Here is a 19,604-nt window from a genome sequence, read left to right on the forward strand (position 1 = left end):
GCCGGACTATAAGCTTTAACCAATAGAAGTCAACTTACCCACCCCACCTTAATTGTTGTATTGGAATATGAAGTGTGCTTCATATTAGCCATACTCAGAGTCTAAAACTAGAAGTGTCTCTAAAGCATACAGAAGTTTTAACAGGAATGTTTTTAGTTTTTTTTTTAAAGAAAATAACGGTTTCCTGGTTTATAATAGGCGACATGCCCCCATATGCTAATAACTTTTATGAGTGCCCGTGGCGCCTGCCTTTAAAAGAAAAAGATTATGTTGCTTATTTGGTAACTTGAGGGGACCCTAGTGGACTGAGAGAGTAGGACAAGGCTTAGGTGTTTGAATAGAGTATAGTACAGGAAAGAGTTCAAAAGTCTTTATATAGGTATCCTTTAAACAGTCAGCATGCATGCTGACATAATCCCACTGTACTGCTTGGGTCAGCTTCTGTGGGCTTTCTTGAGTACTTGGCATTCCTGAGTGCTTGACAAGTCCTTACGTTGTTCTACCCTGTATAAAATCCCATGTCAACATATTGTACATGCTCATGAACTTCAGTCGGAGCAGCATCTGCACTGATGACGACGTGCTTTCGATGAGCCAACAGATGGACCACACAGGAATGTTCCTCCTGCAGCACTGAAAGCGAGAGCGAGGTCGAGCTACATCAAAACAAAGACTTTTCACAGCGGTGAAGTTCATTTGTATTTATGCAGTCTTGGGTTATTTTTTATTTTGTTTGTTGTTTTTCAAAGGCTTTTTTTTTTATATATAAAAGTCTTTTCATACGAAAAAGTAATTAAACTTAGTGAAGACCATGCTTCTTTGAAAATCAAACCGTCGAAAAGACAACAATATGTTTCTTTGTGTTTGTTTGCATGTTTATCTTTGGAGGACAAGGCCATTGTAGCGTGGTTTCAAATATGCATTATCCATAATTTCCATACAAACTTTAAAGCTGACCTCATATTATGGGCAAATAGCCGAGCCAGAGATGCTGACTACAGCATCACCACAAACCTAATGGAGAGGTGGTGGCCCTGGGCTGTAGAACACTGTGGAGAAAACCCTGTGTGAACCACTGTACCACCAGCAGGTACAAAATACTCACCTGGCCCGACTCCTGTTCCTGTGGATTCACACCTGGGTGGCCTCCACACCTGAGTGCATCCATGAGCGATGGGCCACCATCCTCATGACCCCTCTTGTCAAACCCCGCTGACTTGTTGCCTGTGGTGGACATATCTGTTGTGTTCCAGGCATCAGGGTCAAGTATCACATGTTGGGATTGTCAACCTTGAGAGAAGATTGGGCGTGGGCGTGGGTGTGTTTGTGTGAGTATGTGTGTTTCTGTGTGTGTGTGTGTGTATGTGGCAAATGACAGGCCAGTGTGTGTAGTGTGTGTTTGTGTGTGTGTGAGATAAGCTACAATAGGCTAGTGTGTACATACATCTGTGTGCAGTGGACGTGTGGTGTGCACTCACGTTTGTGTGCGACATCGCAGTATCCTCTATGTACATGCTCTTGCTGAAAAAGGAAGGGGCAATGGTGCAGAACTGCCAGCACCACACTCACACACACACACACACACACACACTGAACTGACATCATATCAGAGGCGCTAGCGGGCTGAGCAAGGCAGCAGACGGGTGGTGGCTCACCGCTCTCTGATCCTGCCAGTCATCTGGTGTCACCTTTCTGTGTTATTTTGCTTGGCTTGTTTTGTTTTATCTGAAATAGTATGCTGTCATTGTGTCTGGTCAGAAAAAAACATCAGCTCTTCAGAAATGTAGAGAAACACCCAGTCCCTTTTCACAATTTCTGACTGTGTATCAGTGCTTATTCTGATGCAAATATGATATAGAATTATACAGTCTTATTTATAACTGCAACAATTAGGTTTCAGCTGTCTTGATTTGTATTACGGTGAATGTAGATATTTTGCTTGACAGTGCAGTATATGTAGTGTCTAACCATTATTGGTTAAGAACCAAACATACAGTCCAAAAACACATTCTTCCTCAGTTTTTGATTGTTCATCATCTCCTGAAGAGACAGAGAGGACCTCTGATGTGTTGGGTGTTTGTTTGTGGAGGAGGTGGGGGTGGAGAAGGTGGAGGTGGGTTTAGGGTGAGCCTGTCCTTGCCCCAGTCCTGTTCCTGGTCATTCCTCTCTCTCTTTCTCTCTCTCTCCCTCTCTCTCTGTCTGAAAACCCACCCCTGGTCGACTTATCGTTGGTGCTCTTTGATCTCTTTGTGCGCTGGGCTTATCAGAGCAGAATTCTCCCAGGGCTTTCACTGTTGAGGATGCCTCCCGGTTTCACCTTCTCAAGAAGCCCGTAGAGACACATCTGTTTTGAACTGTATTTTCTTACAGTAAAAAAAAGACCATCAATTCTCAACTCTCAGAGGATAAGGCAATACACAGTGCATATTCAGCCCAAACCATATATATATGCATTACACCAATACAAACTGCCTTTCTTAGAGTGTTTTTGACATTTTGTCCAGTGTGTGTATTTCAGATTCTGTAAGCTTTCTGTACATTGTGCTGAATGTCCCCCAGGCTACATAACCACGAGACTCCCCTGCGTCTGTTTTAAATCTGTGATCGTTTGCATCTAGCAACAGTCGGCTGCATGTTCACTCCAGCAACAACAGAAGCCAAGTCTCACATTACATTCACATTATGTGTAATTCAAGAAGTTAATTGACAAGAAACAACAACAAAAGTGACCAGCCTACGACACACACTTGATGTGTTTGAATATATATCATGAAAACATAAATGGTTAATTAAACACATGATTGATCTGTGTTTAAGTTTAAGATGTGTTAAGCCATCCTTTTAGTTTATGAAAATGAAAAAAAAAGTCTACTCTAAAAAACCACTGCCTGAATTTTCTGCGCTGGACATAGCCGCACCACACACCTACAGCAGAGCCCTTGGCTTGATGCATTACCACATACAGCCATAGTCATTTATCAGGTGAACACACTGTGTACACTGTCATACAGGCATGCAAAATATAAGCCTCCAACCACTCAAACAGGAAACACTAAGTGGCACCCCAGTGAACCGAGGTTTGGTTGAGAGCCATGTCTTCGGCGTTTCCCACGTGAGAGGAATTCGACACACTGCTGTTTACTGGCTCTCATAAGGGACAATATTCATTGAGGCCCCCTAAGACTGACTGCTGACACATAGGATTCTGTGAGATGGGACTATACCCAAAAGAGTGCATATGCTACTACAAAACTGTAAGGGTTCTGGAGTACAAGAATGGAAGCGCACATACAAATGTTTTTATTTACAAAAAAGAAACTCCAGAGTAACTGATTAAGATGAGCCAAAACAAATATTTTTTTCAACTATTTAAAAACATAGCTGGCACGATGGTATGTCCTATTTTAGAACATTCATGGAAAAATACACAACAGCACAAATGTTGATAAGAAAGGTAAAGAAACTGTCCTGTCCTAAAATTGTTTTTTTTTTTTTTTTCATGCAAACATACTGGCTTGACACTGGACATGTTCCTGTTTATTTTACAGCTGAATAACAAATGAAGCCACATATGATATTAATCAAAATATCACAATGTTGATGTTTAGGTGCATGCAAAGCGTTAATTCTTTTAATCTCTTTTTCATCTTTTTTTGTTTTTATATTTCTCTTTTATGCAATGTGGCCATATGGCCAAATTCCACCTCTAATGTCTCCTCCAGAATTCCAGTTGATGGACACTCTGTTGCTGGATTTGTTAGGGGGGCTTGCTTGCAGTCATGAAAATGACATTTGCAACAAAGGACATTTTTTGCAAGCAGGCTTAAGTCATCATCATAGTCTGTGTGTGTGTGTTTGTGTGTGTGTGTGTGTGTGTGTGTGTGTGTGTGTGTGTGTGTGTGTGTGTGTGTGTGTGTGTGTGTGTGTGTTTGTGTGTGTGTCTGTGTATGTGTATGTGTATGTGTATGTGTATGTGTATGTGTCTGTGTGTATATGTGTGTGTAAAAACATGCACTCATGAGGACTTGTGCGTCAGCTGAACTACACAGTTGCTCTTACTGTAAGGTTGCTCTGGTATATACAAGTATAATATTATAACAGTTTTGCAATGCATTGCTATCATACGATTAGTTTAGCATCTTTACTCCATTGACATTTAATTACAAAGAGCAATGTGAAAGAATTTTCTACAGTAAGGAAGGTTCATATATTGTGTGTTTCCCTCCAAGAGTCAGTCATAACATTCAGGGCATTATTAAAGCTGTTTGTCCATCCATTTTCATTTGCTTTGTTGTTGATTTATTTATTTTTTTATTTGATTTTATTTCTTTTTTTTGTGGACGCTATCATCTTATCCTAATATTGTCTGTGTCTTCAATGGTGAGGATTCCCCATCAAAGTTTCCCCCTTCTTTTAATACTTTAGGGAATTTTCAAACGTCGGGAAGTATTGCTGTAATGCCCCATGATTTGTTCTCCCTGAAAGAAATCATAGAGTAACAATATATTAAACTACAGAGCAACCTGACTTTAAGAGCTATGCATTTAGTTTCACCTCAGTCCTAATAATGTATAAACGTGTGCGCTCCTACATTCCTGTGATTTCATGTTTTAAAAAAGATAACTATGTTCATGCAATACCAAGCAGGCCTAAGCTCCTGTTTTATTTAATTGAACACAGGGGTTTGTGCAAATCCATGGGGCATTACCTTAAAATATTCAACACAGTGAAAGATTGGAGGAGCAAAAAATCAACACTGAGAAATAATAGCACACATTTTTCATCTTTGCTCTTTTAGTATTTGATTTGTATCAATCACTCCACTCATGCTGCTTCATTTGTAAGTGTCTGGCAGAACAAAACACAGTCAAATCATCTGAGAGGCAACATAAAAATGGTAATTGGTGTAATGAAAAATAACTCTTTTAAAGCAAAGTATTTTTATTCACACAAAATTTAATAAGATATATAACAACCATTTGGTCCATAAATATGTGAGGGGAAATAGTTTCTATACACCATCTTTTTTTCAAGAAACAAGGAAACATGGACAATCTTGATAAAACACTTAACTGTACTATTAACACGAAGATCAATATATAAGATTCTTGGATTTACCAACTATATGTGAAAGAGTGCACAACTGCTTTCTGTGACATCGCGCCCCCTTTTTTTAACAGGATACACCATTAAAAAGATCTTCAGAGATAAGATGCAAAAAACAGTACAAAACTAGTGAGGCGTCAGAAGGGTGTGAAGAATCAGATAACAAACGACATATATATCCTGAATTTCACAAACTCTCCTCCAAGTTATAGCGTAAGGCACATAGTAGAACTGAGTTAAGCATCTACTTCATTGAGTAGATCTAAAGTACCGCTTTTTGTTCTACATTAGAACAGATTTCGACACTTACAATGAAATGTTAAAACCCCAGCAAAGACTTCTCTATCTTTCTCTGTCCCTCTCTCCCTTCAGCACCCAGAAAAAAAAAACAGGATTATTTTTTGGTCTGTTCAGTGGCAAGTGTCCATAAAGAAAAGAAATTCAGTCCAAAAAATCTTCATATTAAAAAAAGAAAAGAAAAAGAGAAAAAAAAACATGGTTGACATTTTTTTCTCTAGATTGGCTCCTTCACAATATTCCTGCTGTCTGAGGTCATTTTTTTGTAGTCAGCTCTACATCCCCACAACACCACCCTTACACCCCATGAAATGATGCAACACCTTCCCTCCTTCAGAGTCTCGTCGTCACCCTGAGCATCATGAAAATAATGCACTTTTCACTGGGCACTACATGTCGTTGTGCAAATGTGTCAGGACTACCGTCGGGCTGAACTACTGTGAAGCCAACTGATTGATACTAGTTAGAAAAGTGCTCTCTGGTATATGTAAGACAATCAATTAAGAAACAGTGCCCATCCTCCAGCTTTCTATCCATTTGAAAATTTGAATCACAAATACATGGTCTCCAGCACAATATCTATTTGTATTTGTTGAGTTTTACCACTCAGACAAAATCGAGAAATGTAGAATTAACCTGCTGTTGAAAGGTACCATACTGTTTTACACCCAGTCATAGGATTTATTAATATGATTTATTTGCTTGGCAACAATTTGTTTTGTTCTAGCCTTGTGTCTGATAACAATCGAATTAATTAACAAAACATTTATCTGTCATGAATATGGTGTCGTGATTTTATCCGCACATTCTACAAAATAATATTTCAAACATTTCCACAAAGGAAATATTAAAATATGCTTTAATAGAACACTGCAGACATAGCGCATATTACATACATATTTCTTTTTGGGCAAGAAATGGGATTTAAAGTTAAATTACACATAAGCCACCATAAAGTCAATTTAGAAATCAAATAAATGACACAAACTGAACAGTCCCAATAATTATTTCTTTAGCAATCTTCCAAGTCAATGATAGTCAGCCCCTTGACATAACTACCAAAGATCAGAATTTCTCCACACAAAAACAAATATCTAAAAATACATTGACTGCGAACTCAGTTGCCAAGCAGATGCCAATGCTTTACATCAATATGATTTTTAAAATAATTATATTTCTGAGCTCTTCGCTTTGTCCAGGGATATATCCCTGGTGACTTGAGGGTGTGTCTGATTTAATCATAATAATAATAATTATTATTATTTTAATAATCAGAATTATAAATGTAAAATTGGAGGAGGAAGACAAAAAAAAAAAAAAAGAAAAAAAAGAAAGTAATGTGAGCAAAAAATGTAATCCCGTGTTAGAAAAGATTTGTCAAGGTAGTTTGTGAGGGGCTCCCCGAGTCCTGGCTGTCCAGACTAGAGGTGACTGAGGTGACTACAGTGATTGAGGGATTGGTCAGGTCTGTTAGTGTGGTGGCCGTGCTGGGGGGGGTGAGCGCTGAGCCATCGGCGGAGGGCGGAGGCAGTGACGAACCGTCGGCCTTATCAACACCCCCATTCTCCTGCCGCAAAATGTTCCTTCTGAATTTGGCTCGTGCGTTTTGGAACCAAACCTGCAAACCAATCCCAACGTCTTTTTAAAGTGTCTACTTTCTGACAGGCCATTTTGTTATTATTTAGATATATTTTATAAATATTATTTAATCTACATTTTAGATTTGTTGGCTCATTAACATAATTAAGAGCATCTGCGTGACTAAAGGAAATACTGCAAGAGAGCAGGTAGCCAATTTTGGTGGTTGTTGTTTGATCATTGTTGTTTTTGCATCTTTTTCAAAATCAGGAAGGTAAAGCCAGCTGGTACAAGAATGTTGCATCCACCCAGATGTTGGCTATATATTGTCCTACATTGGACTTCTACAGAATGATTTGTCATGGTGGTATATGACATAAAATAGTATATTCTATATACCCCCTTAATGATTTTAACAAATTCTTAGGAAAAATAAGGTTCTCACTCATTTTGGCATTATGCATCTCTAATAATCATTTTGCACCAAATGTCTGGGAATCGTTAACAATAAGCAGTGGATGAAACATGTATACACATTTCTCTCACTGTCTGCTCTGAAAGACCTGGTGTACACTCAGGTTGACAACTTGGCAATTCAATGCAATGACACAGAAACAGCTTCAGATAAGTCTCTACATTAAAACTCATTAAAAGTGTAAACTCAAAAGAGATGGGATGCATGGAGGGTAAATCATCCTCTGATCAGGGAAGATGTTAGATGTGGTGATTTGGGAGAGGGAGACAGACAGACAGAGACACGAGGCATGGACTTTTGTTTTGGGTTGAGATTGGGAATGGGAAGAGGAGTAACATTGTAAGCTAATGAGGGCTTACCTGTAGAACTCTTTTGGTCAGGCCTGTCTTCTGGGCCAGTTGTTTTAAATCCTTGGCATCCGGATTGTGGTTAATGGCGAAGTAGGATTTCATGGTGCGGAGCTGGTGGTGCTTGAAGGACGTACGCATGCGTTTGGTCTTCTGGGAGGGTGGGTAGGACTGCTGATCTCGATCCAGGTGATCCGCTTCGTTTTCGTTACAACCTGAGCAGGGATGATGGGGGAGGGGGGGAGGTGGAGGGGGGGAGGAGGAGACAGAAGAGGAGACTGGCGTCAGAAGCAGAGCGAGAGATGCACAGATGGTGTGCGGAGTCTCCGCGCCTACTGAAGTGTTGATCAGTGCACACAGCTGATCAAGCAGGTCCTAGCTGTCGGTGCATTCTCCACTAAGACATTTGTATGAAGAGATTGGGGGGAGAGAGGGGGGAGGCAAAAAAAAAGCAAAATAAAACAAGCAAAGTTGTTAATTAAATGAGAAATCTGAGGTCTGTTCGCCTGTGTGCTCCATAATCGGGAGTGTTAATGGAAATATGCAGACAGGGATGCTTAATTTAAAAGAGCCAAAATCAGTTATTACTGTTTGACTAAAAAGGAAGAGCACACAAAATGAATGATTCTGTAGATAACTCAAGTAAATCTCTATAATATACTACATGCTGAGGAAAATGAAAATTTATGAAAATAAATAGTAGGCTTTGCCAAAAACTCTATTAGCTTTTTCTAACACACAAGCTGGCTAGCCTACTTAATAAGGTCCTACATTAAGCTATTGATTAGATAGGCCTATGCCATTCTTTGATGTATTCTATTATATTATATTCTTTAATATGTTTTCAAATGTTAAACTTTTCTTCAGCCTTGCATGCCCTTCAAAGTTCCCATATACTGAAAATGTGTAGGACTGCATGTGGGTCTCAAAGTTGACAACCTGTTTTCAAACAGCCCATGGCTGGGTGTTGATAATGTTGGCAGTGAGGTGTTAATGAGGACAACAAAACCTGCCATTCCATACTGGTTTCCAAAACGATGTGTGACACAAAATGTAGTTTAGAAATGTCATCTCATCCAGGCCTACCAGATGATTGTGCTGTCAAGTGGTTTGTTTATTCTGGATACCTATTAATTGTAAAACCACTTAATTAGCCTACACTGTCGAGTTGCTTGTTAGCCCATGTTCAATTCCTTGATATTGCTCTTTTTAATAAGCAGTGTCTATGGACTAGGCTATTTCTGCCTAAAATGGTGTACAGAATTTTGAAATTACGGAAAATGGATACAGACCACATTACAAATGTAAGCGTTGTTAAATGTTTTAGACCATATAACGCTCAACAATATCAATACTGCGAAGCAGGCGCGTTTTATTTAGACAATTTATCAATGATATTGCATCGAGTTTTCGAGTGTGTAAGCTATTTGAATGTCTTTATGGGTCATAGGCCTACTGACATCTTATCTAACGGTCAGACCAGTGTTGTTGTTTTCCTCTGCACGGATTCAAGCCTGTTCTATTTAAATTAAAAAATATATGCATATTGGTCGTTAAACCACTAATAATGTGTATTTATTTATTTATTTATTTATTTATTTTAGTCCAGTATCATCCAGCAGGGGTCTCTGTCAGCAAATGTACAAGGAGATAAATTAGGAACAACAGTCAAGCTGGAATTTTGCGTTAGGATATGCCTAGGCTATTCGTTTTTAATCCTATAACCAACACATCGTATTAGGCTATTGCAAATATTAGAGTGAAAATGTTCAAATGTTCCAATGATAAATAGCCTACAAGATTTGATTTGAAAATACATTTCTCGTTGTTGTAGGCCCGGTGGCTGTTTTAAATATTCGTCCCCCTAAAATCCGATTACGTTTGGAAACAATGGGTTACAAGGCAAGGTTTCTCATGAATAATATCATTGATATTCCTAACAAGCATAAACTATTTACAATAATTTCGATGTCTTATCATCCGCTTTAAAATTAATAAATAGCCTATGACGGATAAATGAACAAAAATAAACATGGCATGATAAGAGATGAAATTGCAGCTACAATTGTAGGCCTATTGTAAGACTTGGGAAGTGGTGGGCTACATCTTCTGGTCGATTACGCTTAGGCTACATTGAACAACTATGACGACTATGATAACAAATAGAGGCAATGTCACAAAACTTATTCTGCATCAGAAACCAGGCTATTGCTTCTACGTTTTCAATAAAAAAATGTTCCATTGCCCACTATGGTCTTCTAATGCTGGGAACTTTAGTGACCTTCAAGCGGCCATTTTAAAACTGGTTGCAAGCCAGGGATTCCGACGTCACCTTTAATTAACACAGAACAATTAACACGCAGATTACCCTCACTTCTCCCCATTCATGAAGAACAGCAGAGACCTGGCACACAAAGCCAAACTTTCTCAAGCAAACACTAATTGCTACAGCGACAACAAAAGAAGCACTGCGGGCATGGATTAGGCTACGACATTCAGTGTTTGAATATAAGTTTTTTTCTTGCTGAATTGTAAAGTAATGCAGGGCTATGACGGCTTTGCCAACTAGGCCTACACAAGCAGAGGGAACATAAAGAAACCGTTCCGTGCGAAAACCTCTGCCGCAAGACCAAATTACTATGATCTCTTGCACGTGGATGGGCGTAGGTCATGAGTTCACTCTTTAAATCTTGTTGATAAGTGAACTGGCAACATTACAGTTATGCAGTTATTAATCGGTACTTGTACATGAGGCTATTATAGGACAATTTATTGTTGCACGATTATTAAAGGTCCATTTAAATTAAACAATTTAGAACGTCATCTATTTTATAGCCTATGCTAATAGCATAATAATAATAATAATAATAATAATAATAATAATAATTAACAGCATTTGAGGAATCAAGGCCTTTAGGGAATGCGTTGGCCTATAGTTGAAATAAGGTACACAATATAAGAATATATTAAAAGGACAGATCTGGAACACTCCAAATGCGTCGCTTCTCTAAATAGTCATATGACACTGTGTAAATAAGAAAAGGTAGGCTGCCATAAGAAGTGTGCTTGGTCATAAGAAAATGTGGTCAACATCACACACACACACACACACTCACTCACAAACACACACATTCTGTGCATGACCATGAGCGAGCGCGACAATGATATAGGCTAATAGATCACGTGCGTTTTGACATTACACATATTTGATTCTTCTCAGCTTCACCCACACACAACAGCCGACTCACCTGAGTTGTAACTGGCTATGTCTATCCCCATGGCCGGACTTTTTCTTTTCCTGGGCCTTCCCTTCTGAACCGTCCCGCCGGTGCCGTTGAAGTAAGGCAAAGCTAGCCCTGCGCCTTTGGCCGCTAACTCGGCGTAGTTCAACTGGGGGTGGTAGTCTCCCTGCACAAGTGTCTCGAAATGAACCCTACAGTAAACCAAGTTGTCTTTCATGCCGAAATGGTCGCCAGTCGTCAGTGTCTTGTTGCAGGTGGTGCACGTGAAGCAACTGAGATGGTACACGGAGTCCCTCGCGCGCATCACCATTTCCGAGGCCGAGATCCCGAGGTGGCAGCGGGCACATCTCTGCACGGAGAACCTTCTGGAACAGGAAAAACATATTTACAATTTCTCCTTAATCAGCCCCAAAACTAATTTTTCGTATATAGGCCTAGATATGTATTTAATGAGGTTTATGAAGATCATTTGAATTGTAGGGTAACATAAAAACAATGACGCTTGGAGCCTGTTGATTCTTAACCTTTAAATGTCTAGACAATGTTCACGTATGTTGAGTATCATTTGCTTGACTTAACCATCACCAGAACTGGGTTTGGTATGAAGTATATGTGCATCTATTCATCCCAATTAATGGAAATCAATTATGACAGTTTTCTTTACATGCAGACTACTACACGACTACTACACGACGATGTAAGATGCAAGGGATCCATTTTGCACATGCTACATTTCTATGTTTTCTAAGGACGCGATCCAGAAGTCCAACAGCATTTTCCAAGACGATATTAACAGTAACCATTTCCAAAACACCTTGTTCTTACCTGTAGTAATCCTCTTTGCAGTAAATGCTACCATCCTTGGCGAAGCATGTGAGTTCTGACTCCAGGGCCAGTTTACATTCACAGCACTTGAGACACCTGAGGTGCCACTGCTTGTCCACAGCCAGCAGGTAGTATCTATCCGAGATCTTTCCTCCACAGCCGGCGCACAGGGCAGGCTTCTCTGGATTCATGTTGGGCATTGTCTGGGATAATCATACAGAAACATCATTCAAACAGAGTGCAGTCAAGAGTATTACGCATGTAAAATATACGAATAAAATCAGACCTGGGACATATTGTAAACGTCTATTTGTAAGTTTTTTTTTTAAATAAAATATCTAAACCACATCTAGGCCTACTTAATTAAATGTGTCACATCCTAAATGTATAGTTCTGCCAGGGCAAACTGACAATAACCGTGTATAAAAGGGTTTCGTTGAATTAGGCTACTGTACTATTAAATTGTTTTACATTGTGCTGTCCAAAAAAATGTAAATATGATTTATAATTTGCTTACTTTGAAATCCAAGTTGATTTCAGAGGTATGGCCAAACAGCATAGTGTATTCACGGAATGACTTGAAAATGAATAAGATGAATTGAACAGTGATTTAGAGTCGTTTTACATTTTTCATTGATGACAAAAATGAACATGTATATTTCGTTATGTTGTTAATGTATTCAGATATGGCCTAATTAGATGTATGCTACATGCATCAGCCTGTAAGTTAGTTTATTTATTGTCCCTCACTTTTGAGAACTTGAATACAGTTTTCTTGTTAATACAGGCCTATCCTTTTTGACATTTTCATCTTACAAATGTTACAAACTTGGGACCAGTTGCTTCAAATGGTTTGAGTTCAATAATTGGCAGGGTAATGAAAGCACATAATCAGTAGCCTAATACATAGGGCAGTAGCCTAATTACAATGAAATGATCTGTCATCCATAATTATGGTCTTGGGCACTTTAGTGATTTAAACAAACAGTTGTAGCCTCGTGTTAACCTCATGTTGGAACCAATGGATTCATGCAATTATGAGGTCGGATCGTTTGTTATCCCTCACTCGAGTTAAACATGTCATGTCGATAGGGCTAGTCTTGCCACTAAACTTAAGTGGATTTTTTACCGACTTCTTAGCATCTTGAGGCCATCGGAACTATGGCTGTAGTGAGTGGAACTGGAGGAAATTACGAAAATGAAGAACTCATAAATAAAACCTAAAATCTTACCGTTTCTCTTCCGTTCATTTGCACCCCTTTGGCGAGACGAGAATCCGTTTTGGATCTCCTCTCCATCTCCTCCATGATTCCTTGAATGTGATCCCCGGAGATGCCGTGGAAAAGCATGGCTGCTGGACGCAATGTGCAACTGCTTTCTTTTGCCTTGCACCCCACAACTTCCATATACAGCCTTCCTTTCCGCAATCTTAGCGCATCTGAGATCTGCTGTTGGAGATTCACACAGATGAGTTGCAATGCCTCAATTTGTTGGAAACCAACTGAACATATGAAGCGTCCAGGAGCAGAGGAAATCTTAAGAGCGACTCCCCCTCCTTGCAAGAAAGGGAAAAAACACAGACACACACACCCACAGCAAGAAAACCAAGTATAGTCCAGACGATAAGGCAGTCGAAGTAGAACCCAAAAGAATAACCTAATATTGTTGTCAGCGTTAACCTTTTGTGTTTTCAGGAAATTAAAAAAAAGTCCTCAATTTCCTTGTTAGTGTGCTTTAGCCGTTGAAGGTCAGGTTGGGACTGGCTGATTTTGGAGAGCCGTGTCCTATTTGTGCAGTGAAAGAGAGAGAGCACAAGCCTGCCCAGTTGGGATCATTGGGTAGGAGGAGTTCCCCATCTCTTCATTGCCACTGATTTCTGTTCTCCAACAAAGAGACCTGTCCCTCTCTTCACAAAGCCCCCTGTGATGGGCAGCACCAGCCTGGAGAAAGCATTTGGTATTGACAATTTACTTCTTTTTTTGACTGATTATTTATCAGTTTAGGATCTACGACGTAAAGTTAAATTATGGAAGGGATTACTGACAGCCATTTAACTAAGATGAAATGGTTTGTCCTACTTTTATTTTAATCCTTTAAATGTGAGTTTTAAAATAGGCTATAGTCTTTACGATGTTGAGATCATTTTGACTAATTTTACTCAGTTCTAATTCAATTTTACTCAATTTCAAATGGCTACATGAGGACTGCAGCCTTCAAAAAAATGATGAAATTGACAGAGCGTAAAAAAAAACTTTTAGAAATGGCTGAAACTGATGACTTGTAATGCATATGATGTACAGTTTATTATTTGCTATTAAAATACAGTTACATTGAATGTTGTCTGAAATGTGCAAGCATTTTCAATAATGTTGCTGCTGTGTAAGTTCTTAAGATTTTCTGTTTGCTTTTTTAACATGCTCAATCCTGTGTTATGCGAGTATGGAATATGTAGCAATAGCCTCTCCAAATTCTCCGTGCTCTCCGACCTTTCCGTATGCGTAAATTGATGATAAGATACCGGTTGACTTTGGTAGGGATATCATCTCTGTCATTTAAATCTCTGAATGACAGGATGTGTTGGCTGTACCAGAAAATAGGTGTGTGTTTTTTTTGTGTTTGATTATCCAAAGGGCGTCATTACTATCCGCTACAACAAGGATTGTCCCTATCATTTCAAATGCCTTTAAAGTGAAATCAGCAGGGTTTCCTTTCACTGTAATTAATACGATTACGTCTTGTAAAGACTCTCCGGCCTTTCCATTAAATCCTGATCACAGCTTCCAATAACACACCAGTTGCCTCACAACAGGGTTAAAGCGCTTGCCTTTAGACACTAGACAACCGTTGTTTTTTCAAGGTGAATACGGGCGTTTCTGTATCAGGGTATTGCATTGGCTCACTATTGCACTGTGAAATGTATCCTGCTGATGTCCCTCTCTTTTGGAGCAATCTGAGCTCAGATTATTGATCCGAATTTAGTTTTTGTTTTGTGTGTGTAGCCTAAGTGTGTGGGACGTGGACAAAGGAGACCGGTTCTTATCTGAAAGAGGAATTCCTCAAATTAGGATTACTTGCAGGTGCGGGTGCTTCAGTCCACAACAGTTCTAAATAAAGGTGTTACATTTGCATCTGACATTCGGTTACATTATAATGACTACGGCATCGTTCGTGGTTTATTACAGTGGCCTATCAAAGACCCGTGATCCGTGATAACGTAGGCTATTGCCAATGTTTGTATGAGGTAAGCTGGCGGAAACTTAACCGAGTACATTTTCGCTCTGTCAGTTTCATACTGTTGTCCACTGAGTGAGTGAAAATGACACCACCTTACACACAAACTGATATGTCCTCCTGATGATATTACATTTAATTAACTTGCATCGATTGCAGTGGGATTCGTCATAGGCCTTATGTTGAGACAATGGAATAATCAATGTATTTATTTTTTAGGCAGACCAATGATGTCATTATTCTTACATAGGCCTACATTTCGTTCATATGCGTCTTTGATTCTTTTAATTCCGTTTAACACGGTTGAGTCTAAATGCATCGTTAAAGAAACAACTAAGACACTTTGTGGAAGGCAAAAAAAATCCTAAGGGGGTTATCGTTACAGAAAGAGTAAATGCGTAATTTATGACCTAAACCATACCTAATCTACATGAAAATCTATCCCGAATATATTGTCTAATTTGAGCTTTTAGCTTTAGCCTATAAATATAACATATAGCATTAACTGATCGAAATTAATGCAAAATAGGCTACTAATTTTTAAAAAGTATAAAGCATTTTATGCTTTTAATGTGTCTGTCGACGGAGCGTGCCTCTGCTTTTCCTGAGAAACCCATTTTCAAGTTAATAAATATCACCCCTAATTTATTACATTTTACTGTATCTTTAATTGGAAATATTTATCAGGTCTGAATATACCTTTATAGAGCACAAACAAAAGTAATATAGGTTAAACCAGTTCCGATTACTTTTTGAGTGTAATGAGAGCATAAACATAGGCTATCAACAGACGACAAAATTAATTAACAACATGATGCTTTCATTCAGCATACGGTGTCAGCCTACACCTTTAACAGGACTGTATTTGTGTCTACCCCCTCGCCATCCTTCACTTGCTATCTGTCATAAATGCTAATGCAGTTCTTGCTAATTAGGCTGGAGGATTTTCCCATCTGAAATTCTAGTTGACTCAAAGTGCAAAAGATAGGGTACATTTTGGATATCAAATGTTGCCTTCTGTATAATGGCATTATTTGGGCACGTCAGTGCGATGCGTCTTACCTGGAGCTGCTGGACATCCTCTAGGACTAAACTGAAACGGCGCGATAAGTGTGTAGTACCGGAGAGAGGAGAAAATCGGTGGAAAGGGGGTGTCCCTCGTTTGTCCTAGTCCCCGGGTGTGTCAATTAAAATAACCCAGTGCTGAACAAGATTTAATGTAGCCTAACCCAGACACTTATGTTCAAATACGCCATACAAAAGATGAACTATAAATTACAGACCAACATAGGATTCTACATTTAGCAGCCTGCTGAAAAGCAGAAGCATAATGCATAGGCTACCTCCTAATCACACGCCTATTAACCATTTTCTTGATCAATGTAGGTTCTCATCAGGAGCTTGCATGGAAATATCCACGGCAGGAAATATTCGATATTTGGAGGTCATGCCCAAACTGTGGTCTGGGACGAACCCAGGTCCCCTTACCCTTAACAATATGAATTCTGACGTTTTAAACTTATTATAGAGAAACTCTATAGTTGACCCCTTGAAGCAAATAGTTTACATGACTGTTTTGATTGAATCAACCATCGCCTTTTATGTTTTGGAGTTGGTGTGTATGGGTGGAGAAAATAAGTGCCACATTTCCCATAATATTTAAAAATCAATCACACTACAGCCACTTATAAACATTAAAGATACACTCGGCAGATTTATATGCATCTGTATCGTTTGTTCAAACAATTGGCCTAAATATTATCCGCAAGGCTAGGCCGTGCGCAATAGGTGGGCGTCACCTGGTGAATCCAAAACGAAGAGTGTCACACCTTCATGTCTGCGCTCATAACCCCGCGGCACACCTACGGGAGTTCATTGACTGACTGTGACTCTTGCTCCTCACAATTAATACTGTTTTCGTGGTTTTGACAGACACGTTGAGCTTATTAAGGTCAAATGAATTAAGCGAAGGTGCAAAGGCGAGGGTAACTCGCAAGGCCTTTTGAAATGCCACACTCGACGAAAGGCCTGTCATTGTTCACCACTTAGCCTGAAGTAGTGCAGGTTTCATATTTATTCGTAATTCGAGTAAGAGTTTAATTCATGATAAATGAAAGGACAATTAAATACGAGATATCACTGCACGATGATGGATTGTGATGGTCACTGATTCACTGGCAATTATTTGAAAATGTCGTCAAAGACACTATAAGAAAAGTGCTGTTTTGAATGGTCCTTAGGGTCCGGGTCTTCTCAATAACCACCCTGACAACTGACGATTCTTCATTTGCATTCTTAATCTGCGTAACCTCGAGATTTCCGTCGATTTAATCGAAATTTGATTATTTTATAAAAGGCTAATCTCCTATAGCCTACCCTTTGAGGTAGCCTATTGGCAAATTCAAAGCAAGCTTTCTCCCATATCGAAGAACTCCGTATTAGCCGTTTGCGCAACCGTCTGATAACCTACACAACACGAGCAATGAGGAGGCAGAATAGTTCAGTTCTGGTGCGTAGTCCTAAATTCAGCATAGTTCTATAAAGCAGCTGTGGCTCGGCTGTTGTTGCAACATGCGCCACTGAGTATGGCTGTTTTTTTCCATCGGTATAGTCAAGTTCTTCCTCTGAAAGTTATATCTTGGCTCTGTGGGTTCACTTCAGAGGGCAATCTCCGTTGCGCAGCCATCGTCTCCTGACACTGGGAAGAAACACTGATAGGAGAGAAGTTAGTGAACTAGCGGCCAGTGCCTTCTATTAAGCAAATGATAACACACGACTGTCGGAGCAGAGCAAAGAATTACTGCCATGACAAAATCGGCAAAACGCACAACCTGGTTTCAAGGCATTTGGTTTTATTTCATCCTTGATTATGGATTGACGAGCTTTATAACTTGAATCATAAGTCCCTGGTTGCTATCTTTACCAAATACTCCCCCGTTAAAATAACCCACAGCCCAATTAAAGTAGCCAACACAGACCAATAACCTTCCTCCTAGATTTTCACAGGAAATCCATGAGTTTATCAATACAGGGAATTTCTGCTAAAATCTGTGGAATAATGCAATCAGCCTATATATTTATTTGTCTTTATTGCAGCCCACATTTTAAACAAATGATCCATGATTTTAAAAAAAGTATGAGGCTGGACTTTGGAGTAATTGAGGATGCCACATCTGGCATCGTGGAGCCTGGTGGACTGGCTGGATCACCAGGAGTGATGCCTGCTGTTTCTGCACTGCTATTTGCAGGCCTGTCCAAAGGAATCTGGCATCCTGACTGTCATTCAGATATGTTGTGGGCTTTTTTTCAGGGCCCTGGCTCCTACCACAGGGGAGCCTATGAATCTGACCACTTCATAACCCGCAGCCTTGGGGCTGAGTGACATTGTCTCTGTTGCAGGGATGCGGGGGCTGCTCAGCTGCTGCTCAACTTGGCACACACATATACTTTCCCATTATATCTTCACAGCCACATACTTTATATTGTACACATAAAGTCACACACACACACACGCACATGCATACGGACACACACACGCACACACCAGATGCTGATGTTTTGTTGAAGCTGCTCATATACTCTCACACATAGCTAATGCCCCATGTATCATGGCCCGCCCTCGGTTCCCCCTCTGGCTGCTCGATGCGGATACCCCTGCCCGTCCTCTGACTCTGCCGCAGGGCTCGCAGCCTAGACCAGCATCATCTGGAGAGGACAGCGCTGCCTGGAACTGGCTCCAGTCTGTGGTGCTTTGGCTCCGTGCTCTCGCGTGGTGCCCCACTTCATTGTAGCATATGCTGCATCTGAAGGTCACTGTGCAGTGAGAAACACATGGCCCTTTCATTTGGGCTATAGCCTATCAGCCCATAAGTAATGTTATCATAGTTTATTCCAAAACGAGTTATCTCCCCGTAATTTTCTTATTATGGACATGGAGAATGATGTATCATCACACCTTTTCGTTGTGCGCCTGGTCAGTAATAAAATAAACCAATTTCAGCTGTTGAGTCTAACACATATTGTGACGATTACAGATTGTTAAGGTTTCAGGTTTCCTTTGTTCTCTTTCAAATGCTACTGTTAATGCATCCAAGCTAAAGTAATATTCTACTTATGTTGTATAACATTGTTCATACACTACAATATGGAAATTTGGGATCTTCATTAATTCTTAAGTCATATGTCAACTTTGACTCATGTTTAAATAAATTGCATTAAATACACAATGCATGTGTTAAATCCTTAAAAAGGTGACCTTTTCTGGGGATTTAGCTTTTACTCCAGTGCTCCCCAAACTAGTTCTCAAATACACACAACTGCTAACAGCTACCACTTTTAACATTGGGTCCTGACACGTGAAAGCATAGACATTTTCTTTCCTATTTTGCTCGAGCAAGGCTCACAGAAATCTGTCTTGGGCTGACACGAAGTACCATGCAGTGTTTGTGTTTCAGTCACCCAATGCTGAGAAATGGAGGAGGTGGTGGTGGAGGAGGGGTAGTA

General features: G+C 39.8%; 1 protein-coding gene across 6 annotated transcripts; it reads right to left on the bottom strand.

The window, feature by feature from the left end:
- Window positions 1-3,290: 3,290 nt before the first annotated feature.
- On the bottom strand, window positions 3,291-13,612 carry lhx9 (LIM homeobox 9). 6 transcript variants are annotated; one of them, XM_042058042.1, is made up of 6 exons: window positions 13,103-13,612; window positions 12,388-12,447; window positions 11,871-12,073; window positions 11,052-11,410; window positions 7,816-8,018; window positions 3,291-4,478 (listed from the first exon to the last, which is right to left on the bottom strand). In XM_042058042.1, exons 1-6 carry the CDS (start codon window positions 13,274-13,276, stop codon window positions 4,422-4,424), a joined length of 1,056 nt encoding a protein of 351 aa, XP_041913976.1. In that variant the 5' UTR covers window positions 13,277-13,612; the 3' UTR covers window positions 3,291-4,421. The 6 variants fall into 6 exon arrangements, with proteins under 6 accessions (XP_041913976.1, XP_041913977.1, XP_041913973.1 ...); XM_042058039.1 differs by lacking the exon at window positions 3,291-4,478 and adding an exon at window positions 4,956-7,021 and having other exon boundaries at window positions 11,052-11,407; XM_042058038.1 differs by lacking the exon at window positions 3,291-4,478 and adding an exon at window positions 4,956-7,021.
- Between the last annotated feature and the right edge of the window lie 5,992 nt (window positions 13,613-19,604).

The sequence above is a fragment of the Alosa sapidissima genome, chromosome 12 (assembly GCF_018492685.1).
Source record: "Alosa sapidissima isolate fAloSap1 chromosome 12, fAloSap1.pri, whole genome shotgun sequence".
Lineage (NCBI taxonomy): Eukaryota > Metazoa > Chordata > Actinopteri > Clupeiformes > Clupeidae > Alosa > Alosa sapidissima.

Bases quoted from the DNA above. Each gene is read 5' to 3' on its own strand.
- lhx9 (XM_042058038.1), bottom strand. From the start codon at position 13,276: ATGGAAGTTGTGGGGTGCAAGGCAAAAGAAAGCAGTTGCACATTGCGT. The intron at 12,448-13,102 runs GTAAGATTTTAG...TTCATTTTCAAG, and splicing joins AAATGAACGGAAGAGAAACG to TCATTCCGTGAATACACTAT. The intron at 12,074-12,387 runs GTAAGCAAATTA...TGATTATCCCAG, and splicing joins AAATCAACTTGGATTTCAAA to ACAATGCCCAACATGAATCC.